At 36.6% G+C, this 25,868-nt stretch overlaps 1 protein-coding gene across 3 annotated transcripts in view; it reads left to right on the plus strand.

Moving 5' to 3' along the window:
• KCNIP4 (potassium voltage-gated channel interacting protein 4) overlaps positions 1-25,868 on the plus strand; it is a 383,855-nt gene that overhangs the window by 203,716 nt on the left and 154,271 nt on the right. Inside the window, exon 1 of one of the 3 annotated variants that reach the window (XM_041402783.1) lies at positions 7,452-7,551. The exons of the other annotated variants lie outside the window; for them this stretch is intronic. Within the exon in view, the coding sequence (XP_041258717.1) occupies positions 7,452-7,551 (100 nt within the window). Of the gene's footprint in view, positions 1-7,451; positions 7,552-25,868 lie in introns of those variants that run through there. 3 annotated transcript variants of the gene reach the window in all.

The raw sequence follows: 25,868 nt of genomic DNA on the forward strand, positions 1-25,868 counted from the left end.
ACCTAAAACGAGCTTTGCTTAGGCATATACATTTCTCTGTATCAGCTTTATACATGGTAGAGAGCTGCAGGAAATAAATTTAAAGACTGCCAAATTGTTAGGAAGAAGCTTGTTGGGCTCCTTCATAGTGCTCCAAGTAATAGGGCAGAATTGGAAACTGAGTGTCTGTCAGCTTGCATTGTTTATTTAATATATGATGGTTGGCTTTGTATAACCAGTCTGAAAAACAAACAAACAAAAAGAACTTGTCACTCTTTTGTTCTGTCATTTGTCTTAATAAAAACTTCTGGGCAAAGTAGGAGCTTGCACTTTGGACTAACAGCACTCTAGGGTTTAAACTGGGCTGAAGAGTTCTATAGGCATCGGCTTCAGATTTCCTGAGCTTGTTGGTTCTGTCTTATTCTGTGGTTCTCTGGGTTTTTAAAAGCAGAACTATGAAAAATGCTGTCTTTCTCCAAACTCTCAAGTTGTTTTCCATGGGCATATGAGCTAGGCTTTCCTGGGACTTTTACTGTTGATTGGCATAGGTCTCCTGTTGTCTGCAGTGAGCTGCTAATGAACCAACAAGGGATTAGGAGGAAAAGTCTGGAGAACATCCACATGCTGCATCAGCTGAACTGGAGGAACTCTTTTGTCAGTCTCTTTATTTTAAGGCTATAGATAAATTTCCTAATCATATTTGTGATAAAGTCAACTTAATATAATGTTCACAGCTGAAGTCTGCAGGAAGTCTGACAGTTTTCCAATAATCTGTAGCAAAAGACGTAGCAAACCAAAGAATTTATTTCTAATTATTAATGATATTTCTAATTATTTAAGATGTGTCTTCTCCCTTTGCAATCTGGATGAAAATTTTACCACATTTTCTCATGAATTTCTCACCCCCTTTCCATAGCTGTGGTTTCAAAAATGTCAGCATCCACATGCAGTTATAATATTATTTCAGAATATTAAGGGCTGTATTAAAGACAGAAACATTTCTTATGAATAAGGTCTAATTTATAAATAAGTAAGGCTAAGGGTGGATTGACAGTTCAATATTCTCTAAAAGTCAACAGTGACTAGGTATGGCCGTAGTAAGACTGGCCTTGAAGGTGACAGCTGATATTTTGCATGTGATGAAGTGGATCCACTAGCAATGCAAAGGGAAGACTGAAATTGGTGAAGTGGTAAGCAAGAAAGACAAATTTTGTGGCAGTATCCTACATGGATAAAGATGAGCAAGACAGCACTTGACAAAGACAGAAAAGAGGAGGTCACAACAGCTGAGGAGCAAACCCATGAAGCTTGCATGAAACATTTAGTTGCTGGGCAGGGAAGAAACACTGAATCTTAGAGCTGTTGCTCTAAAGGCATTAAATATACACTAGATTTTTAAGTAGGAAGGGAGAAATGAGTAAGAGCTGATATTCAGGTTAAAAGACTGCAGGACTGACATGTCTAGGAATGTTTCAGTTACACTACTTGTGTCATGAGTGTTAACTCACACACTTACCCCTCAGCAGAATAACACAATCCTTTAAGTGTTCTTCAGGTGTGGGTTGTGTGTACCAACAGGCCTGATGAACCATGGGGAAATAAGCTGCTGGGGACCTGCTACCACCTATGCAGATGTCCCACAGCTGTGTGTGGCCCTGTGTTATTCAGAGAAATCAAATCAAGTTTCATAAAGCACCATCGCCTGACATGCTGTGACTATCTCAAAAATCAAAATTAAGCTGCCCACATTAGTTCTTCATTGTTGAAGACTCATCAGAGTTTTACAAATGACAATTGGTAACTCTCCTGTCATTCTATATGACTTTGAAAGTCTATAAATTTTTCTGTAGTTTGGAAAATGATCAGTTTGTTCCCTCAAGTGCAAACACTTGAAAAAAATTCCTTGTTAATAAAGAAGTAGCACAGACAAATCACAAGAAACAGTTGAACTGCAGCTGTGGAATTACAACAGCCAAGTATTTTTCATCTTCAGTTTCCACAGACAGCTTTAAAATAGAGTTGTCTGCCATTTTTAAGGCATGGAAAATTTCTGAAGTTTTTTTTTATTTTTAATGAGGTTTAAACCCCTGTAGCAAAGATGGAGTTATCAGAATGCTATGTGAGGAGAAAATCTCTGTCTTCTAATGACATTGTTCATGGTCACAGTGAGTGTTATAGTTTCCAGAAATATAAACTACCAGATTCAGGGAGCCATATTTTCACAGCATGGAAAAGGATAAACTTGAAACATATTAAGGGCTCCAGAATACCCACATAATATTCAGAAGATTTTAAAGAATAAGTGATATATTAACAGATTTTTTTTCCTCCTGACATTTATAGCAACCCAAAACTGGAGTGATGTTATGTTATTATCCAGATCTTCTGGTATACTTTTCAGCTGGAACTACATCATGTAAAGATGTTTTCTCTTAGTCTTTGAAAAGCCTGCTTATGAGTAATTGCTGTGCATAATTTTTTCTATTTCAATCAGTTCTGTAAGAGAACAGGATTTATGTAGTGCCATCTAACTATGGCACTGCACCCAGTGTGAAGAGACAGAAATTCTGCTTCATGACTACGTCATGCCCTGCCCTGCTCACACCAAGGGAGACAATTTCCATGCCAGCCCCTGGAATTATTGCTGCCTGCTGCCACGGGTCTGGACTGCTGCTTTAGGGGCAGATCAGTAACTATGGCTTCCTGTGTGGGACAGGGAAGAAATCTTCTGACATGACATAAGCACCATCAAGACTCAACTGTGGCGGCTCCTTGCTTTGTGACAGCTGAAAAACATTGCACACAGTTCGGGATGTAAACTTAAATAGAAGTTGTGAAAAGGTAGAAATAAGGCACTGTGATGTCAGAATGCTGTGATATTTTTTTTACCTGTGTTTAATCTGGGAAAACTATGGAAGTCATGCTGGCTTAATTCCTATAGGGAAAGTTGCAGTGTTGGCCCTTATCAGAGTTAACATTTAGAGTGGCAGAATACATCATAGCATTTGGTCACTTTTTTCAGATTCATTAAATAATTACTAAGAAAAAGAGTTGCATTAAAAGAGACAAGTTTGTACCTTATTTCTGGTTTTCTCACTGATTTGATGAGCTGGAAGATTTACTAGGTTTTATTTATTTAATTTTAAAAAATAATGTCTTGGTTCATTCTCTTAATTTATATTGCTAGTAATAAATTTAAGAGTGAGAAAAAGAGAGACTGCAGTGTAATAACAGCTAGATGCTAAGATAATAAAGTATTTGAATTTATGATACATTAAGATCTTCTGGTCCATTTTCTTCTTTGGAAAGAAAGAGTTTCCCCCTTTTAGGATTAAAAAACTAAGATCTTTTAAATATCTACACGGAATACATATTTTAATGATTCTACTGGATGCTGGAATATTTATTCAAAGCTGTTCTTATTAAAAATAGCCAAAAATATTATCAATCTTTATAATAAGTTGGAGGGACATTGTTTATAAAGCAATTATTAGATTGCTCTGGCTTTACATCATGATTTTACCATTAAAAGAAAGTATTATTTACGTTTTCCTGGTCAAAATCAAGAAATTGTGTCCTCTATTACAGGTTTTGTTCTCAGACTTGCTATGTGGCATGGGAGACCCACTGGTATTCCATTTCATTTTTCTCTTGCAGTGCATTGACTTCTGCTCCCAGCTCTGCCAATTAACTCTATCATTAACTTTCCCTCACTAATGATAGCCTTTCCCAAATCTGGTATTGCACATGTGCAGCCCCCACTGCTTTATCCAATGCCATCAAGTTTATCTCTGATCACTAATCTTTTATGTTTTAAACAAAATCCAATGGATTTTGATTTCTGCAGGCCAGACTCCCATAAACTATCTTGAGAGGTGGTAAGGAATATTAGAGGTTAGTGATTGTCTTCTGGAAGCCGTGATGAAAATCTGGGAGTGGCTTAACAGCATCCAAATGAACATAAGAGTAAGAAAATGAAGTGTAAGGAAGAAATATAACCATTACTGGGTCTCCATCTGTAGACCAACTCATCACTTTTCAGCCTAAATGGATTGGGTCTTTTTTTAACATTAACATTTCATGATATATAACATTAAGCAATAGCAGTTAAGATTAATGGTATCAAGGATCTTAGTCATGGTAAAGTAAATGGAGTCATTGTGTTGTGGTTTATATCTCCATCACAAGATGAGAAGTGACCATTTAGATATGTTTCTAGCTGAAAATATAACCAATGACTTCAATTTAATATATTTACTTTCACAGTAAAATATAATGCTGCAAAATGCTTTGATGAAAAGGAGACAGCATTTATAATACTTTAAGACTGAAACCTTTAATTTGCTGTTACACATAAGAAAAACAAGCCTTCATGCTCTTGTGTATAAAAAACCTATATAGCCTGTAATTTATGATTTAATATCTTTCCTCCCATTCCTATTTCCTGCATTCCTACTAGTACACTTTTGTAAAGCTTAATTCTACAATACATTAAGGCTTTTGTAGTTAGGCAAGATAAAAAAATAGGATGTCAATAGTTTCAATTGTTAGCTTCATTCTTCCTGTCATATTTAGATATAACTGTATAGGTAAATGAAGATCACTTTTTTGTTGTTGTTGTTCTTCAAGGAGAGCAAAAAAATAAAACAACATGCCACATGTTGTTTTTGGCAAGGTACTTGGGAGAGAAAAATAATGTCAAGCAGTTTGTAACCCTACCTATCATTGAGTCAGGTCCATTTTTAAGCAGGTAAGAAGGTGAAGATGAGAGATAGATCTGCTGTTCTGTATTTCTACAGGAGACATATTGTAAGGTTTTATAAAAACCTTTATTTTTTCTCAAAAGCAAAGACTTAATGAGCGAAGGTATATTAAACTGCATATTAGATTACCTACAGTCAAATCAAAAAGGAGGAAAAAAAAGCATTACCATGGCTGGTTCACAGCACTTGAGAAACAGAAGTTTAATCACAGCTTTCTTGCAAAAACCTTGCCTTCCCTGGAGATTATAATTCTTCCTGTGCTTTGGCATCTACCTGTAAAATTGTAGCCATCATACTAATTCTTCATTTCTCTGCTGTTTCTTGGAAGAAAAGTCATAATTGGGCATAGGTTCAGTACACCTACACCCCTGGGACATAGTCTTCAGTTTGCTGATACCTGAGGAGGCAGATCCCTGTTTGTCTAGTCCCTGCCAGCCACGGGGTTCCAGTTTGCAGGGCAAGGGCAGCTGCCAGCTTTGCAACACTGCCACCACAAGCTCTGCTTTCCACTTTTTTGCATTCAGCCCTAAGTGGAACTGTCACAAAATTACCTTTAAAAAAGTCCTTTAAAAAGTGTTTTAATTTTTAAATTGTTGGCAGACCAATATTACCAAAAGCTATTAATTAAAAGGAGTGATCCTGCCAGGTGATGAAGTTGCACAAACCTAAACACAAGTTGTATCCACCTTTTGGGTAAAGGCATACAAGATTGCAGATGTTGTGTTCCTGATGCAGATAAATTAGTCTATTTTAGTTTTACATTGAAGGAAAGCTGGACCTACTTTCCTTACAGCCATTGATAAGATGGCTTAGAGGCAGAAGACATTTAGCCTTGTTTGGAACAAAGATTGAATGAGAGAAAAAAAAGAACATAAGGAGAAAGTTTGTAGCAAGTAAAAGCAAAGATTCCCAAGGAAAATCTGCCTGCAGAACTGAAATATTTAGGATGGAGTTGAAACACAAATTTTCTGACAGAAGAAGTTTAACCAGCTTCAGGGAGCCCAATCCTGAGTAAAAATCATAGAATAGTGACACATGAGCATTGCAATGTAAGGCTTTATCTATCCACTGTACAAAAAAAGGTACCTATAGTCTATCTGTTAGTGCCATTACTCTCAGTTCATTCCACTGTTTTCAGTAATGACAACACCCATTATAATGCAAGTATACCTGGGGGACTTAGAAGTTTCTGCCAGTTCTCACATAACACAATGAATTTTTTTTAATCTTATCTAAGGAAAGAAAGAACTGAGCCCTTGGCAGTAATTGATTTCAGCCATGAGGGGGACAGTGCTCTACCAGACAGGATTAAATTAGTTGCAATTGTTCCCCGGCTCACTTTTTGCTGCACTAGAGGTGCTGTTTTTCTATTGTAAATTTCTTCTTAGATGCTAAATTTTTATGGATTTAAAGAGTAAATCCTTAACCGTGAATACACTGCATGTGACAATGCCAGTACTGCAGACTGTTGCAGATAGGCCAGTGGCTGTTAGTGGTATTAAGATACCAGTTCAGTCCTGTGGCCAGCATTCCTGTATTTCACTGTGAATGTTTTCCATGGAAAGGACTTTGTTTAGAAAATATTACTGAAGTGAGAAACAATTTAAAAAATGAGCTTGCTTGCTTCTCCTTTTCTTGCCCCATCCCTGGAAATGCTCACAGCCAGGTTGGATGGGGCTTTGAACAATCTGGTCTGGTGGTAGGTGTTCCCCTGCTTGTGGTGAGGGGACTGGAACTAGATGATCTTTAAGGTCCTTCCAAACCAAACCATTCTATGGTTCAGACTGATTCTTTATCTGTCTTTTCAATTTTTGTTTTGCAAATCAGCCCAAAGAATAAGCCTTAAAGAATCTGAGACAGCTTCTAAAACAACAACAAAAAAAGGATTCCTAGCTTGCTGTTAGACACACAATGTTGTGTATTACTTGCCACATGCAACAGGTGGAATGTCATCCTGCCGAGGCAGCTGTTTCACCTGGAGGAACTACGGGAGAACTTGGCAAGTGCCCCACCGACACATCTTCCGGCTGGAGCCAGCCACAGCTGGGTGCGGTGATGGGATTCGGGCCCCGGCTGCCTGTCCCGCCTTCCAGGGGCAGCGCTGGCACCCCGAGCCTCTCCAGCGCCGGGGCAGCTCCGCGGGGCTGTGCCCGTTCCCGTGCCGGTGTCCGGGGCTGTGCCCGGGGCTGTGCCCGTGCAATGGTCCGGGGCCGTGTCTGTGCCCGTGCCCGTGCCAGTGCCAGTGGTCCGGGGCCGTGTCCATGCCCGGGGCCGTGTCCATGCCCGTGCCCGTGCCCGACGCGCTCCGCTCCCCGCGTTGCCGCGGCAACGGCTCCGCGCCCGCCGCTGGCTCCGCCGCCAGCCCGGGAGCGGCTCCCCCCGCCGGGACGAGCCGCCGGCAGCGCCGGCCTCTCCCGGAGCCCTTTCCCGGGCGCCCCCGGGGTGTGTCCCGCCGGCCGGCCCCGCTGCCCGCATGGCTGTGCCGAGGCGGGCCGTGCCGAGCGGGGCAGTGCCGGCAGGCCGGAGCTGAGCCGCCCGCCTCTCCTGGCCTCCGCTGGGGCAGCCGGGATGTGCTCCCTGCCGCTCCCCTCCCACTCGCCCCCTTCCCTCGCAGGAGCCTTCCGCGCCTAGTTCAATGGCTTTGCAAAGAAAGCCGGGCAGAAGAACACTTTCCTCAGTGGCGGTGGTCAGACCATGACCTAACTCACCATGAACTTGGAAGGACTTGAAATGATAGCGGTGTTGATCGTGATTGTGCTTTTTGTAAAAGTGTTGGAACAGTTTGGGCTGATTGAAGCAGGTTTAGAAGGTAAGGGAGTGCTTTTCAGTGGCTCGTCATTTTTCTGTTCTGGTTATTCTCTTGCAGCGAGGCAGGAGCACCTGTGAACTGATGTAAGGCACTGCCCGAATCACCTCGAGAGCGACTTGCACATCACTGGCTGTCTGTTGTGGATGTTGGTTGTGGTGGTTTAATTTTGCAGTAGAAATAAACCGGTGTCCAGGAAACTGCCAGTATAAACTTAGGGGTTAAATTCTGAATCTCTTATTCCTGTTTTAAATATGCGCATTTAAAGTAGTGGAGGGTAAAGCAGATTTTAGTATGATTACAGGCAATCATATTGCCTTCAAACTGTCTTGTAATCTAAATTGTTTTGCAATGTATTCACGTTAACATCATCTCTACTAGAATTGTTATAAGATGAAGGTACATCTTTTATAGTATTTAAAAACCTGTTGAATGTTTAATTTGCTGTTAACGTTTTAAACTGTGCTTGAGGAAGAACTACAATCCTCAGAATTCAAACTAAGCAACTTGAACATTCACTAAGGGCGATCATGTGCAAATTTTATTGTTTGGTGCTTTGTTTTTCTTAGACAGATCCCCTCCTCTATTAATAACAATGTTTCTTTATAAAACAGTAAGAATGAAAACCAACATTGCTTATTTTACATGTGCTTTTTAGATGTGGAATAGTGGAATATTGATTATTATTACCTTATTTCTAAGAGAGCTGTTTTTCTTACCATATGAAGAGTTATACTAAAAAAAAAACTGCTTGCAGCACGGTCAACAATGTAATGACAATCATTACAGCCTAGTGTTTTATTAGTTTACAGTCTAAAGTGGTCTGTTTCTCAACTGTTGAAAGAATATTGTATTCTCAAATCTTGCTGTAGGCTGGCATTTGAATACAGTGTACATACTTACACCTGTGTAAAGGAGAACTTTGTTGACTAATTGTGGTTTCGTAACAAAAATTATGGTTAAGCAAAATTTTCTCCTATGAAAACATCTAAAGTAGTCCTGTTTATTCACCCTTTCAAGAAATGCGGTCTTCCTTTCAAGTGATTTAAAATAAGTTCTCTGGTTCTCTGTCTGTTGCTGTCTTGCGTGGAGTTGCTAGAATCTTATTACAGAATCTTAAAGCCCTGCAGAGATCAAGTGCATTTTTCTAAAGATTTTATGTTTGTGTTCGAGTACATTATATCCAGTTTAAATAACAACATAGACATACTCTTAAATGTATGAACTTTTGATTTTCTTTTTGTTCTGTGTTTAGTTATAAATAGAAATACCAATTAACATGATAAACGCTATCATAAAAGTTATTTCCAGTATTAGAGGCTGCAGAGACTGTGGGGGGGCAGGTGTGGGGGGAAGAAAGAGATCTATATTTACGTTTTAGGTTGTTTGCCATGCTTGGGTGTGCTCTGTGGAGTCTGATTCCCACATCTGTTTGGGTTCTCTCGTAACAAATGTAATCTGATTGTTGTCTCTACTTGTTGCTGTGGCTGGAGAAGCTGATAATGGAAAGACAATTCAAAATATAGTGAAGATGTCTGAAGGTGGTTGTATTATTTCTGTAAGAAAAATTTCTGTTTTGCCTGCCTCACTGGCCAAAAGTCTGGGAGTCTGTGTGTGAACAGAGTCTGAAAGTTTCTTCCTACCTAGTGCACGACAGGTTCCCAGCATTCCAGCTAAGGAAACCACTGGAAGACATATATGCCCCCTTTCCTCTGTGATGTTCTACTTCTGTGAATGACATAAAAGGCATGTTACATGAGAATCAAGTAACAGATATAAATAATGGTGTGTGTTAATGGGTGTTAGCTAAATTCCACTGACTGAATATATTTTTTCCTCTTAGTTCAGGAGCAGTGCAGATTTTTTCCCCATTTTTTTTTCTTAAACTTGTGATTTAAAGATCTGACCTGATTACAATAGGAAAAAATGAAAGATTTTTACACTTTTACTAGAGAACTGAAAAACTTTTCAATATGTTAATAACTATCAAGGCTATTAATTTCAACTCTTGAAGGGAAAGTGTATACATTGTAAAATTATGCAAATGTAAGAGAAGTTTTTAAGTAGAATGTTAAAAAAAACAAGTATAGTGAGATTATCCTTGTGCTTTTCTGGGAATCAGTGAGGATGTTGGTGTCAGCTTTCTGAAAGTGTTGGGTTTTATAAAGCCATTTGTAGTTTTCTGAGTTTGGGTAGGTTATATCCCTTCTTTCTTTTTTCACAGAGGTAAATATGTCCCAACAAAACTTTTTTTTTCCCTTTTTTTTTTTTTTCAATTTAATAGTTTACACTATATGAAACACATCCTATATATATACCAGGAGATGAGAGTCAGTAATAATCTCTAACACAGTGATCTAATCCCAATACAGGATGCTAAAATTCATTCTGAAGCTTTGGTAGAGACTGAGGTTTCAGAATCCCATTGCGTCCCTATCATGGTAGCAAAAGCCTGAAGATAACTTACATTACACTGGATTGTCATGATTTTGAACTTTGTGAAATTTTGTGAATTTTGAAGAATCAGGTGCAATGATGTAAATCAAGAGCACTCTATTCACTGTCATAATAACTAGTGTAAGAAATATTCTGCTTCCTTCGGACTCTTCATTGCAAATTATGTTTATCATAATAATAGTATGCAATTATTTTAATTATTTTTTGAAATAATAAAGTATTTTCAGGGTAAATATTTTATATACTGGCTTACAGTTCTGCTGCAGTCACTCAGATAACAGTAAGCTTCCTGTGGTTTTGTCCAATTGCCTTCAACTGCTGAGTGATTCTGTTGCTGTAGGAGAAGTATTTTCAAGTAGATGTTTTTAATATTGTATGACAGCTCTAAAAGTGATAAGTAGCAGAATAGATTTAGTAGGTTGTGGGTTCCAGAGACTTTATCTCTCAGTTAAATGTTATTTTATGATGCATTGCACTCACTTAGATTGCAGTGTGCTTTCTGTGGTTTTGTGCAGTTACCTTTAACTGCTGAGTGGTTTGACTGTTGTTATAGAAGTATTTTCAAATAGTTGTTTTGAATATTGTATGACAGCTCCTAAAATGATGAGTAGCAGAATAGATTTATTCGCTCTCATGGGCTGAGGATTGCACAGGCTTTGTCCCTAGGTTAAATGTTCAACTCTTCATTAATTACGTTGTGTTCTTCTTGATAAACTTTACTGCTTTTTTAAAACAGTAGTTTATTAGGTGTAAAGAGTAATGCATTGATACTTAATCAGGAAAGTTTGTTCCTAGATATAACTTAGTATCAATTTGAAATTATTTCTTCTTGTAAGGCAAGTTTTTCCTAAAGTCACTCATAAGTAGAATGAGATACAAGAACTGAGTAGCTATATATACAAGAGAGATTATTTTGAGATTATGCCATAGCCAGGATATTGATTTATAGGATTTCAGTATATTTTTAGTACTTTTCTGAAAAGTACTTTGCAATCTTCATAGATAAGGATCATATGAACTTGAAGAAGAAATGGAAGAGATTTTCTTTGTGAATATCCTTCTTCTATGTCAGTTTCTCTGGGTAAAGTGTAAGTTAAAATGGCTTTGTCCTAAAGTTTATTGGAAAACCTGAATTTCTTTTCAAAAACTAAATCACTTACTAATTAAATAAACTGAAAAATAGATCCCTCTTCATCAAGGTATGCATTGAAACCTACACCATTAGGAATAAGGTTTAGAGAAGAAATCTGAATTAGATGACTGACCAAAAATATTTAAATAGGAGTACCTTGCTTTTTAGGAAAGGCTCTAACCACAGTTAGAACATCTAATAGAAAAAAATGGCAGGAAGTAGCCATATATGTTGCTGTAAAATGTGGGTTCCATATCTCTATAATTGGTATCTACCTAAAATCCTTGTTTAGGAGTCCTGAGAGTGACAGCAGTAGAACTTTGCAGCTAAAATTGTAATAATCAAGCTAAATTACTGAAACACTTGATTCCTCCAAAATCAAAGAAGCTTCTAATCCCATTTTAGTAATCTTGGCTATTAACAACTTCCCATTCATCAGCTGGAAAAAAGAGCAAAACCCCAGACACAGAGGTAGTTGCTTGTGACAATTTTTGTCAAGGACAGTATGTGACTGGAAACAAAGTGGGAGTTACTTGTGGTTGCTCTGAAACTACAGCAGCCTCTGGAGCAGTTTTGCCATCTAGGCTATGATCTGCTGGGAATATCAGCATTTCCACAGTGATGTTCCTCCTCACAGTGTTCTTCATGCATGGAAAAGGAGTATTACCTCAGAATCACAGAATGGTTGGGTTGGAAGGGGCCTCTGGAGATCATCTAGTCCAACCCCCTGCTAAAGCAGGTTCACATGGAGCAAGTTGCATGGGGTCACATCCAGGCAAGCTTTGACCGCTTCCAGTGAAGGAGACTTCATGAACTCTCTGAGCAGCTTGTTGCAGTGCTCTGTCAAGATTTTCCTCGATATTAATTTCAGAAGATTCATAATGACTAGAATTTCATCCCACAAATAGCGTGTAATAAACATAGGGGCTTTTATGCCATTTCTCTTTTCGTAAATCAGTCTGGATGTCAAGGAGAGTTATGCACAGAATTGTGAGGTATGGGAGCAAACATGGACCAATGTGGAATGATTAGGCAGAGCTGACAGTGGGTAAAAGACAAAAATATTATAGAAATTTTAATATTAATAATTTCAGGCATTTCTTGGAAGTAATGTGTTCAATTAAGTTTTCATAAATTACAAGATAATTGAATCAAAACAGTTGTTGGAACAACTCCTCATATGTGGATGAATGAGCAGTAGATAGAAATCTTTAACACAGAACTCTAGTGAATTTTTTCTTGATTAAATATGTAGCTCAAACAGCATGAGGAAGTCGTTTGTAGACAGCAGCATGTACTGTAGTTTGCTTGGAATTATGTGCATGTGAGCATCTAACCAGGTTGTGCATCCTGTATGACTGGTCAGCAAACCACTACTGGGCAGAATGAATAAGAGAAAAGCTCTTCCCATTTTTTTTTTCTTCCTCTTTTTCATACTACAACTTCAGGTTATGTATACAGTCTTAGAAAAATGAGAAATAGTCAGTTAAGAAAAGCAACTTGCTAGCCATGAGAATTTGTAATAGGTGCCTTCAGATGTTAGATGTCCGCTTCGAGCAGTCTGTCACCTCTGAGTCATCTTCTGAAGGCTTCTGGTCCATTGTTGCTGAAAAACCTGGTGTTCCCAGATCAATGGCTGCTGAAGAGTGTTTTTTCTCAACACTGACTGTCACACTCAATAACAGTGTGTGTGTCTAGTGCTTTACATCTACAGAGACCAAAGCAGATAAATAATGTAATTGAAAGGATGCCAAAGAAATAGATGGAGTCGTGCACTCTGAGTTATCAATACAATGCTTTTTTGCAAACTTAGTATTTTATAATAAACATTTTAAAAAAGTATCAGTTTGCTATGGGAGTTCTAAATGCATCAATTCATTTGGTTATTTCCCTTTTTTCAATACGTTCAATCTTACTCTCATATTTATAAGTAATGTAGGTACTATACCACAGAAGAAAAGTGAGTTTTTAACTATAGCTTCTCTCTTTATTGCAGGGTGGCAACATTTTGACTATCTAATGCATCTTCCTACAGAATTCCTAATTTTTTATTATATGTTTCTGGCTAGTTTTACCTTCAGTAATCTTCTCTCAAAATATTCCTCAGCTTTAGAATGTCAGTCTTTTTTGCATACAAACCTTCTTAAGGTTTAGAGAAGTTCTTGTGTTCTAGCCATAGTTATTTTGTTTATTTAGTTTTTTTCTTTTTATTTTATATTTTTTATAGGAGAGTTCTTCCTTTAGTTATCTGACCTATGTCTCTGGTGATTAATTGTTCAGCACCTGATAAAAAGTTCAGTTCAGCTAGACTGAATGCTGCCTAGATCTAATGAGGCAGATGGCTTAATCTGACACAAAAACTCTGTTTTTTCCTTTATTCAGTCATTTCTCCCAGAGAATATCCCTAGATATCCCTAGAGGTGTGTGGTTCTCTAAGCACGTTTTCTTTATTGGATCAATAGTCAAAAAAATGTTCTTCTGGAAACAGACAAAATTTCAATCATCCAAAGTGGACTACAAGAGTTATTTTCTTATTGCTGATGATGTGAGATAATGAAAAAAAAAATGAAAGGAGATCAGATAAATAGGTGTTTATTAATCAGATATTTATTTATCAGTGGTTATATCAGTTATTGTAGCGAATACTTGCTAATTTACACAGAAGAAATGTGATTATTAGTGTAACTCTCATTACAAAAACCAAATTCTAATACAGAAAATAAACCAAACATCTGGAATAGAAAAGAAAAAGGATTACCAGAGAAGTGAGTTGTTGTGAACATTGAGGAAGATTCCTTTATTGGTCATAAGCATTATGATATTATATCAGTAACGCTCACCAGCTGCTGTAGGTACATCAGAACAGACTTTTGTACATCCACAATTTGATCTATTCTTTTGGTAGTAGGAGCTCATACTCAGCTTTTTTTTTTTTTTTTTTTTTTTTTTTTTTTTTTTTTTTTTTCCTAGCAGCATCTCTACAAAGTGATGGGGTGTCTCTAGATAACCAGAAAAGACAGTTTCTGCTGGTGGGAAAAAAGTAATCTGTATACAGCCACTTCTTGTCTGTCTCTGAGGAACTTTGAATAACAGCAGAACCAAGGTGCTGCCAGCATAAGTTTCTCTGATGGTGACATCCCATTCTTAACAGCTGCACCTAAAAAGCAGACAGAGATTTATCTTGTTTATTGAACCTGATATTTCTGGAAAGCCAAAATTTCTGCAGATAATCCATAATATTCAAGTGCAGTGAGTATTTTACCCCTTGGAGAATAAGACTGTATTCTTCTCTGTAGGAGAATGTAGTCTGTCCTCTTGGAAAGTAATCTATCAATCATCTCAGTAAAGTCCTTGACTATTTTTTCATTAGAAATAACTTTTTTTTTTTTCCCATACTGAGTCAAATTTTATGTAGCCTGAGGATATACATGTTAAATTTTGAAATTATATTAATATGCTATCTGAGTTACCACCTTTGAAGTCTGAGATTTTAAATTTATGTTTGCAAGACAATGAGAGTACCTTACCTTCAAATATCAAGTTTTCCACTGAACACCTAATAAGATCCCAGGGATAAGAGGTCCATCAGAAGTCTGCCTTACTTCACTTGTAACCTACAGCTGATGATAAAAGAAATTATGCACAGTTTGATTTTTCTAATTTTTTAATAAGTTCAGACAAAAAATACTATGTTCATTAGGTATATTTATTCAACCTCCATCTAAATTGCACTAGTTTGCCCCTTACTCAGTATAGAGCTCAGAGTTCACATTCTGGCCAATTTTATGGCTAGATAAGTAGTGGGAGATGAATCAGGTTACCAGAACAAGAGTAATTATTCTCAAGAGTAAGAGGGTATAATGGAAGGCAGAATAGGATGCTGAAATTGTTGTTTTGCAAGTTGGCAATTGAGATATGAAAAAATGTAGTTCACTTGCTCACAATAAAGACTGATTTAATAGTTCAGCAATAATGAAGAAGTCATTAAGACAGGAAAGTATTCTCAATCAACTCGATTGCTGACCCATTCAGTGAGAACATGGCTCACCTTTGAGTCATTATTGCAAAAATTGTCATAATCTGTTAAAAGTTATACTTTATATGCTACTGATGTTTTTATTTGTTTCCTGACCATTATCTTACAGGATTAGTATAATACGCTCACTTTCTGCATGCTAGAATTTTTGGACTAAGCCAAAAATTGATAGACTCAAAATATTCCTATTTAAAAGGTAAATCTCATAGTAAAAACCCAAGCTAAAGATTAATCACAATATCCTATGTAGGTTAACTTAATCTGTGTTTAGAAACTTCACTTTTTTCTTTCAGAAACTAAGTAAAGCTACTTTAGCACTTGTACCATTTGTTTTCTAGATTCAAAATAAGTTTTGTTGCTCTTTCTGATTTTTTTTCATTTTTTAATAATTTTCTTTTGATTGTATCAGTTTTCTTAAGAATTGATATTCAGGCTAGCCAGAGGACTCAAAATTCATCTCTGACAGATCAGAGGTAAGACAATATCCCTGCCTTGCCCATACTTGATATCTTACCATTAATACAGTTGAGCAATAATTAGCTCATCTTACACTTTTTTGCAAAATAGAGATATTCACATCAATGATTCTACACAGAAATAAAGATATGGGTGAAATTATATGCACTTTTTTTGTTTTGATTTTGGTGGTTTTTTGGTGGTTTTTGTGATTTTTTGTTTTGGGGTTTTTTTTTGTTAGAAGAGCACATTAGAAAACTTTTTGTAGGGTTTTTTTTTTTTTTCATTTGAAATAACCATACTAAAGATGTGACCTTTTTTGTGAGGTCTGATATGGATTAATACAAGTGCACCATCTCCTGTGGTTTTATTAATCTTAAATTTGTCTACCCTAAAAAAGTAAAAAACATGTCGGATTAAGAGTGCTGCTTCAGAACTGTTCCATTTGGTTTGGAGTTATGAAACTAACACTTCGAAAATCCAGTAATCTGGGTATTTTCCTTCTGGTTATAAAACTGCAGTATCAAAACTCTTACTTTGTAAAGAGAGATTTTGCAGTCAGGAAAAATTATAAAGTAGAACTTTTCATTCAAAGATTTTTATATTTCTAAATCTCTGTAGTGAATAATTATTGAAGTGGTAAAGTACCAAATTCAATACTGGTATATTTTCTGTATCCACTAACACTTTTGGACATCTCTGTTATGTGGATGCGTGGAATAAGAAAGTGTAGGACTGGAGTTCCAAGTACCATGTTCAGCACTGTCAGTATCACTATTTGGACCAAAGCAAATTTTTTTTCTTGTGAATGGAGGTATTTTCTATTATAATTGAAGAACAATAATGAAACTCTTTAGTTATTTTGGTAGCAAGTGTTTTCCATTGTTTAATATATGATGGTCTCAGTAACCAAGTACATGGTTATCTGAACTCAGTTGAAGCTGTTTAGAGCCTTGACCTCAGCCTGTTTCTTGAAAGTGAACTGTAATTGGCAAGTAATTCAAGTCCTTGAGCAGTGCCCTTGCTGGGAAGATAAAAGGTGAAAAGCATCCCCGCTCATCCATCAGATAGTTTGTCAGTTCCAGGCCTTTTGTCAAATAATCACTGAAGGGAATGATTACCTCGCTCCGAGTCCACTGCCTGACCTGCTTTATACTCATATATTTTTCAGCAGCAGACATGGCTGTGAGGAGCCATCCTAGTGAATGGCACAATTCAACAGGTGGTGGGTCAATCTCATCTGCAGCTGCGTTTTGTAATGCCATACTTTTAAGGACAGATCGCTGTTACTGAGTCCTTGTGCTCATGGAAGCAGTATATCTCTTTTTCAGTCCTGTGGCATCTTGCTTTGAGGTTAAGGAAAGTGTGTGCAATATGCCACAGAAATGAAAATGTATACTTTGGTATTTCTCCACACTGTGCTAGTTCTCTGTGGGGAAGATTCCCTAACCAGGAAGTAGTTAATATTCCCGGTAGGAACCAACAGGGAGGACACTTCAAGAGAAAGCAGACATTTACAGCACACACTCTCTGGTGTCAAGCAGCATCCATCTTGACCCTAAAGAGGACCAATATTTTATTTACACTATTTATTTTTATTAACTGATAGTTACTGGCTCATTTCTTGAAGAATGAATTTGTTTTAGTATATGAACTTCTTTTCTAACTTACAACATATGTTGTAATATAAGTTTAGGAAATATGTTGTAATATAAGTTTAGAAAATACCTCCATTTTATGATGTCTATGATCATTTGAGTGTTCCATATTGCCGGGCATCCTTCACCAGTGTCCTGTGAATGTGACTCAGATGGAAACAGTTAACAGTTTCCTGATGAAGGAAAAAAGGAATTCTCTGTGTTAGTATTACTATAATATTACTCCTAAGATCGCTTCATGAACATTCCAACTGCTAGATGCCATCTTTCTTGGGACAGCTTTCAGAGGCTGAAAAATCCTAAAACATTGAGGGATATCAGGATGGTAATGGCTTAGCTAGTTCTATAGAGTCATAGAGTCATTAAGGTTGGAGAAGACTCCAAGACTGTTGGGTCCAATCTTTGAGTGAATACCACCATATCAACTAAGCCATAGTACTAAATGCCTCATCCCGTTGTTTTCTGAACACTTCCAAGGATGATGATTCCACCACTTCCCTGGGCAGCCTGTTCCAATCCTTGACAATCCTTTCAGTGAAGAAATTCATTCTTATGGCATTGTACTGCAGCATATTCCAAGGTTATACTCTATAGCCTGCAGTGAATTTGTGTCCTGACAATTGCTTCAAAGAGGATGGAAGGTTGTTTGGCAGCAAATGAGAGGTACAAGTAATCAAGTGAAAAGTTTTATTCCTCAAACATATGAAGTTGTAATTGAGCTTCAGCTAGAGATCTCCCAACGCATAAGAAGCAGATGGATTTAGGGACACAGCTTACTAAAGTATTGTCCAGTATTTATCCATTAGCCTATGGCTCTCTCTTCAATGTGCCAAAGACATTAAGAATATAGATAATGACATCCATAATCCGTTTGGGAATATTCTTACCTACATCCCAAATAGATACATTTAGTGTAATAGCTTTGTGTACTTACTGCTCAGAGCAACTAGAGTAACTTGGAGATAAGTCTTTGCAAATTCCAGTCTCCTCTGAGCCTCCTTTGTGTTTTATTATCTACTGCATTGTACAGGTTTGGGTTTTTTTAGATCTGTGGGTATTGATGTTCTTCCCATGCTTTCCTTTGAAATCCTTGCTTTGTAGTATAAATCTTGGTGGACTTTACCTTACATCACATCTGTACTAGCTGCCCAGTTTAAACAACACTTGTGGAACATGACTTACCAGTTTTCAAATCCCACATTTCTCAATTCAGCTCACATTGGCTACAGCCTTTTGCAACACTGGATGTGGCTCAAGCACAAATAATTTTCTAATATAGGATTTAATTAGTTTTATTCTGAAATGTCCTCAAATGCTTTTATCTGCTGAACATTCATAGCTACAGTCTCATGAATATGATCACCGGACACCTCAGAGGTAATAGTCTTTTTTGTTGATTCACATTGTGTTTACTTCCAGCATTTATTTTGCGCAATGATTGCCAAGAATTTGGCAATAAGTGCTTAGTGACAGGACTATAGCCCACAGTTTGTCATGTGTTTTATTGTCTGTAGAACACGCTGGTGGTGGCGTGCATAGGCAGAACAGGTTTCCTTTTCACAGTCTGCTTATCAGACTCATCTGGAAAAAAAGCATAACTTTCAAACCATGCCAAGCAAGTATTAGGAAGGAGAGGAAGGAGAGAATTTGAACTCAGTTTCAATGAGAAAAACAGTTATACTCAAAACTAGTATTTGTGTGACTGTGAAGAACCCTCTTGGCTGGGAGCCTGTCTCTGGCAATGTTGTACAGAGCTCAGAGAAGCAGAGTTGCTAGTCTTACTAATTCTCCAGGCTTGTCTTAGGAGTTGGTGCTGCATTTGCTGCCTTCCATTTGTCTGGCATAGGAAGCATGCTGTAGACAGTATAGATTTTCTAATATTGTACTAGATTTCCCACTACATTGTGAACTAAAGGGATATAATCCTTCTTGCTATAATCTGCTACAATTCAGTTGTTTTATTATTAAAATGCCTTTTTTACTGAGGTGCCATCTGAATTCAGACTGTGTTTTGCTTGAATATGCAATCTCTGACTGATCCTTTTTAGTAGCTAGTTCAGCGCAGGATTTTTTAAATTTCTTTAATTCTGAATTATTGTAACTATCATGTTCTGTTTAAAACATGCTATGTGTCCTTTTCCATCAGTACAAAGCAGCAGTGAGGTAATACCAGGAAAACATGGTGCTGATGTGGCAACCCAGATGTGGAGATGAAACTGCCAAGGTAATCCAGGCCATAGGGTCTCTGCTTTCCATTCCTCACCAATTCCTGCTGCTGTCCAGCAGCAGCACTGCAATACAGAGTCAGTTCTGGCTGACTACACCTGGCTAGCAAGTATCTTTTGTTTTCATCTCTGGATTAGACCTCTAGTTATATTTTTTGACAGCATTTTATAACAGCAGCAGCATTGTTATTAGTTGTCAATATTTACACTGGGATTAATTATTTTTTGTTGGACAGCTTGGAACTGTTCTCCAAAGCAGAACTGGGGAGAAATTTATAACTGCCCATGCTTTTCTAGTGTAGAAATGTATGCAGTTCACATGTTGGCTTTTTGGGGTCTTTAGTAGGTCACCTGGGACAGTGGGACTCCAGCAGCTGCAACAGTCAATTATTTCTCATAGGAAGCATTTTTTTTTTATGGAAGAAGTAAATAATGGTAAGTTTGTTCCCAGAAGAATTTGTATCAGCAAATTCTGACATTGTGGTTTCCCAACAACTTGTTGTGCACTATAACAGGATGGGCTGTGCTTTTTGTATGTAACAGGCATACACATGGAAACTCTTTGGAGAACTTCCTCCTTTTTAAGGTTTTGATCTGATTGCAACCCCTTAGCTAGTTAGATATTTTCTTTAAGGGTGTTCAAAGGCAGGATTTTGATTTAAAGTTAATAGAGCCAAACTGGAGATCCTGGGAAGACTGTAGGTGAGGGTGGTCTTAGGAGCAGATGATATCCAGCAGCTCTGATTTACTACCATCAACAGAAGAAGTTAATCCAGGACTTCCCCTAGAATTTCATGTACTCTAAGTACCCTTTCTGACAAGCAAATACTTTTCCACTGAGGTTCTGTTCCTGGCAGTTCTATTTCAGGAAGAAGAAATGTATATGAAAATGCAAAAAGGCTACCAAAAATTTGGTGGAAATGATTATAGCTTTGGAGTTACTAGTTTGTTTTCAGCCTTCAGCATTCCAGTTAAAATCTCAACACATGTGACTGTTATTTGAAGTATCCATAGATGTCAATAGTAAATTTTGACTGACTGAAATAAAACCTGGTAAGGGCTCCACTGTGTGGAGCAGTATTTTAATTCCAGGATATCTATATAGAGGTAATTGCTGAGTCTTTGCAAGAGAAAGGAGAGTGTTTTCCTTCTATGCCTTGCAAAGCATACATAATGGATAATAAAGAGACTGCTTTATAAAGGAAACTCCTTTGGAGCTAACATGTAATTATCCATTACAGAAATTGAAATGCAATTGCTGGACTGCATATGTCAATCTTCCTCTGTTGCCCAACAATCACATTTGGTTTTTAATAGCTAATTTTTGTCTGTCTTCTCTTGGCACAGCCATTATATTTCTTGTTCGCATTATCTGATTTTAGACTGCTTTCTACCTTAAAGCACAGATAATTTTTTCAGCAGTTTATTTTAACTGAAAATTAGCATTTTTCTCATGTATTCAGCTTTATGAAGATTCAGCAAGCTTGAACAAAAAACAAGCTGTAGCCTGTCTCTTATTTTCATGGCTGTTTAAACTGAAAAGACATCTCTGGCTTCCTAGACAGTTTTTTCAGTTGCATAATCATGCCCCTTCCAAAAGCAGTTTCCAAAGTGCAGCACAATTGGTTCTAAATAATACATTTATCACATCTTCAGATAAAAATGTATGTTTGGACTTATTGTACATAATTAAAACAAGCACAGCATTTTTTTTCCTCTTTCTTAAGTGTATCTATTCTAGGTTGCAGAAAATGTCACTGTATTCCCATTACCATTGATAGCACTGTTCTGAAGTTGGGAATTCTTTCAGTATTTTTTCTTATCAACATGGAATGACTTTGCATAGCTGCGGACAGTGTGGAGGAGGTGGAAAATCAGACATTTCACTATCTTTAATTTTCTTTGACATATTTTCTAAGTAAAAAGCAAAAGCAAAATCCTATGGTAAATTTAGCCTGATACTCAGTATATCCTGGGATTATTTTCCCACTCATCTTTAGTAGTGACTCTAAGTTTAAAACTAAAAGCAATATAACCAGTTTGAGATTGCATCTGAAAGGAGAAAAACATGTGGCTTAACATGACAGCATGATATACTGGATGGCAAAATGAGTACTAGGAAAAATCATATTTTGGTAAGCACAAGTGTTTGTATTTGTCTTGTCTTAACTGAATAAAGTTAGACAGAAGAGACATGGTGGTATAAAAGAATGGCAGTAACATTCCCATAGTTTAAATGCATACCTGCTAATTCTTTACACAGTAGGTTACCTTTTTTCAGCACAGAAAGATTTCTAAATGTTATGGATAATATTTCCCTTTGTTTGCTAATCTCATCTGTTCAATACTGATTTGTAGACAAATATATAATTCAGTGCAAATGAAAGAAAAAAATTCTGGTTAGGATCTGAGAGATCCTTCAGAATTACCTTCTTCCTATGAAGCCTTTCAATATTACAGACATTTCATAGGTATTAGGTAGGAGGTTGCTAAAGCTGTTCAATAATGTATTTGTCAAATTGAATTCTTCAGACATCAAGTCCTAAATTTTAAGCTGTGTATTTACTATTGTAGTGTTTTCATATGCTAAATGAAATATATTTTGTTAAGAGACATTGTAAAATATGATTACAGTTCATGTCAATTTGACATTTTAGTTTTTATTCCAGAAATAATGCAGTGACTATTTTGGAGCCACAGTCTGCAGCAGAAACTATTTTACTAAGTCTAGAAGAAATACTAAGTCTTGGGGGCCACTGAGCCATGTAAAGAAAAATTTCTGTCATTAATTGCTGTTGTGCAGTTCTCCATGGGTCTTTTAGGTGGGATATTTTACTTAATAATTCAGAAAGTGCAGCTTAAGGCTTAACTCAACATATCTTTCATATGGGTTTGGATAAAACTGAAGGAAATAGTTACTGAAAATTGGAAACATGCAAAGAAATTGAAAGTGCTTCATTTATTTGAAGGAAGTTGCAGTTTTGGAAAGGAATGTCAACACTCACAAGGAAAAGGAAGAAAAGAAAAGATGACTATAGGAACACAATGCTTGTTTTGCCCTTTCCAATTCAAAAGCTATAAATATTAGAAGGAATTGAACAAGAGTTAATAATGCCTTGCTGACAGGCTATCTGCTTTGCTATTTTTAGATAGTTTAGCCAAGAGTTCTAAATGCAAGTGGACTAAGATGGTCCACTAAGAAATACAACCCTGTTGTTTTCAAGAATGTTTCAAGAACACCAAATATTACCTCAGAAGTTGAAACGTTTTTATGTTTGTTATGTTTTCCTGAATTTTCCTCATTTAGATTATTTTTGGGGGAAAGGTTGTCCTAAGGTCAATTTTATTTTTTAATGCTTTTATTATTCATAAAATCTGTGTTTGGTATTCCAAATATGTATATGGAATGAAATGTGGTAACAAATGACTAACTATTTGTTGTTAGCTTTTTTCTTTTTAATTTGGAAGATGTAAGTATATAATTGAATATTTTAAATTGGTGGCAAAGTCAGCTTTATGTAATATTTCATAATGGGTGTAATACAAAACAAAGCAAAATACAGCCAGGTCTTGAAGGGAAAATACAAGCTGTTCAAATTCCTGTTTAGGTCAATAACTAAGGCTATAAAAGAACATCCTAGTAATAAGAAGTTCATAATTCAGTTTATTAAAAACTGTATATTTTCTTCTGTTCTCCATCCTTATCAAAAAGTGTATGAAATTATGCATGCATGTGTTTTCCTCTCTTTAAAGTCATCAATAGATAAGAATAAGCCATTCCACATGGCTTATTTAGGTTTAATTTGGTGTATTTTTTTTCTGTGGTGTAGCAATTTCTGATATAGAAGTTTCCATTATTCTACACTATCCCCTCTTATTTCAATGTTGAGCTCGCTTTACAGAGACAATACCAAACCCATACCCATGTATCATATATAAACTGCAGCATTTGCTTGGTAGTATCTAGAATCTGATGACAGAAGTGAACATTTAGCTCTGCACATCCAACTTTCGTTGTGAGTCTTAATCAAGCATTTGTGCCAAAAGTTAATTATCTGTTAATCAGCTCAAATAAACCTGAACCTGAGTATCGCATGGCACATAAAAAGAGGTACTTTTTGACTCAGAGATAGTCGACCTTATGGTAGGATTAAAATTCCAGAGTTGAGCTGCTAGGAAGCTGAACTGGAACAATATTTTTAGTTGTACAAGACAGAGATTTGGTGGTGTAGAGAGCATTGTTTTGCTAGGTTTTAATTTTTCTATTCTTTTACCTTTACTCATAACAGAATTGATGAAGTATCTAGTATGATAGATGGCTTGGGAAAATGTAACCAAATATGCAATGCTGTGCTGGACAAACTGATTACTTTTTACAAAGTGGATGGAGGAATAGGAATTCATTTTTGATCCTTTGTAAACTGAATATGGATCTCACCCAATTTCCCTTCAAACCAACAGAGTGATGCACTCACTGCACCAGTTTTTCTGAAATTCAGTCTGAACTTTTCTAGCCTGAATAACAAATTGAGACCTGTGCAAGAGAAAAGTTTCAAGGAGATTAGACTGAAATAATGCTTCCTGCTTCTCTTTAGCATCAATAACTAAATTATAAAATAGCGATCATAAAAAAAAAAAAAAAAAGAAGAGGAAATTCTTTTGATTTTCAGAAATCTGTATCATAACTCACTTGTAACTCTGATCTCATCTACCCCTTAAAGTCATGCTGGATCTTTGACTATGAATTTTTCCTCATGCATTTTCCCTGAAAGAATTTTGGGATTCCTAAGTTTCTTGTAAATGATAGAGTACTGTTGGCTGTATAATGATCTTGCACTAGTGAGATGCTGTGTATCTATTTTGTTTGTGTTTCTCTTTGGTCTGTGTCAAGAATTTAAGTTAGCTCCAAGTGAAAAGAAGGTAGAAAGCAAAGAAAAATTAATAAAATATCTCAAGCCATGAATAGTTTTAGCACCAATCCAGGCAATATTCCCAAATTGTCAGGATACATACAATATGTCATCTGTCAAGCTGTTGGGGTTTGTGACCAGCAATTCATTGTTAACCATCTGTTTTCCTCTTTTTCACATCGTTTCATGGTTTATTTTAAGTTATGTTAACAAAATATTACTGACCTAATGCACATTGGAGTAAATTAATAGATGGTTCTAGGCTAGGAAGTTTTTACAACTGTGTCCTTGACCCATGGCATATTTGACAGTGCTTAATTAGCCAGATCTATTAGCCAGCAAATCTCTTTACAGGAAATCCATGGAACTAAAGTGATCAGCTTCTGCAGCTGTGTACCTAACAAGTTTTTAGTATATATGGGAAAAATTCTAAAGAAATATGTAGATTATATCTGCATCACTGTGAAAAATTTATTTTATGCACAATATTTTTTCAGGCATCATCTCATTCAAACTTCATCTGTGCCAAAGTTTCTCAGAGCTAAAAAAAACTTCCCTTCGATGGGACTTTTTAGTAATTTTAATTAGGATGTTCAGAGGTTTCATCTGCTTTCAGAAATGTGGTTATAATTGTAAGCCTTCCATATAGGATATTGTAGTTAAATTTCAAGACAATTTTTATTTCTGGTGAATATGGTTATAAATAATATTGCCTTCACAGCTGTTGGTCTGGCAGATGCACTGAGTCCAGTGGCCAGCTGTGCAGTGTGGGTAGCAGCTGGAGCAGCTCATGAGTAGAACAAGAAAACAAGCAAAGTGATACATCTGACTTTATGAACATCTGACTGCTGACTTAAAATAGGTATTGGAATATGCTTGTTGACTGTCAGGAAGAAGAGAAAATATGCATGCATTCATGACTTGCATTGCATGTCTGATTTTGACTCAGGGTTTCAATATACTATTGTAGTTAAAAATGAAGAAACCACTCAGCAGTTAGTGCTTATTCAATGTGTTCCTTACCGTGTACTGAAACTAAAGCTCAAGAGTTAAATACTAAAATGTATGGCAGAAGTCCATGTGACATTTAAAAGCTAAACTTAATTCCAGATAATCTGGATATCCTATAACTGAAGCAGATTAATGTTCTTTGAAATGAAAACAAAATCATAAATCTTTATGGGTAATTGTGAGGTCAGTGTAGTTTTTCAGTATGTCAGTTAAGCATATTGAAAAAGATAAATTATAGACTTATAATTCTATCAGTTTGGAGGGAGGAGAAGATATTACAGAGTTAGGGCCCATAAGTCTAGTTTTTTTAATGTTTAAGCATAAACAGTAATACTTACAAAAGTGTCTGAGTTTTGAAAATAATTTCCTTCCTTGACTCATTTTTGGCCCTTTTTTCATTTGTTGAATACCCTGGATTTGTTCGGTCTGGGTAAG

Source organism: Onychostruthus taczanowskii, unplaced genomic scaffold (assembly GCF_017590055.1).
Source record: "Onychostruthus taczanowskii isolate IOZ18803 unplaced genomic scaffold, ASM1759005v1 scaffold2, whole genome shotgun sequence".
NCBI classification, from domain to species: domain Eukaryota; kingdom Metazoa; phylum Chordata; class Aves; order Passeriformes; family Passeridae; genus Onychostruthus; species Onychostruthus taczanowskii.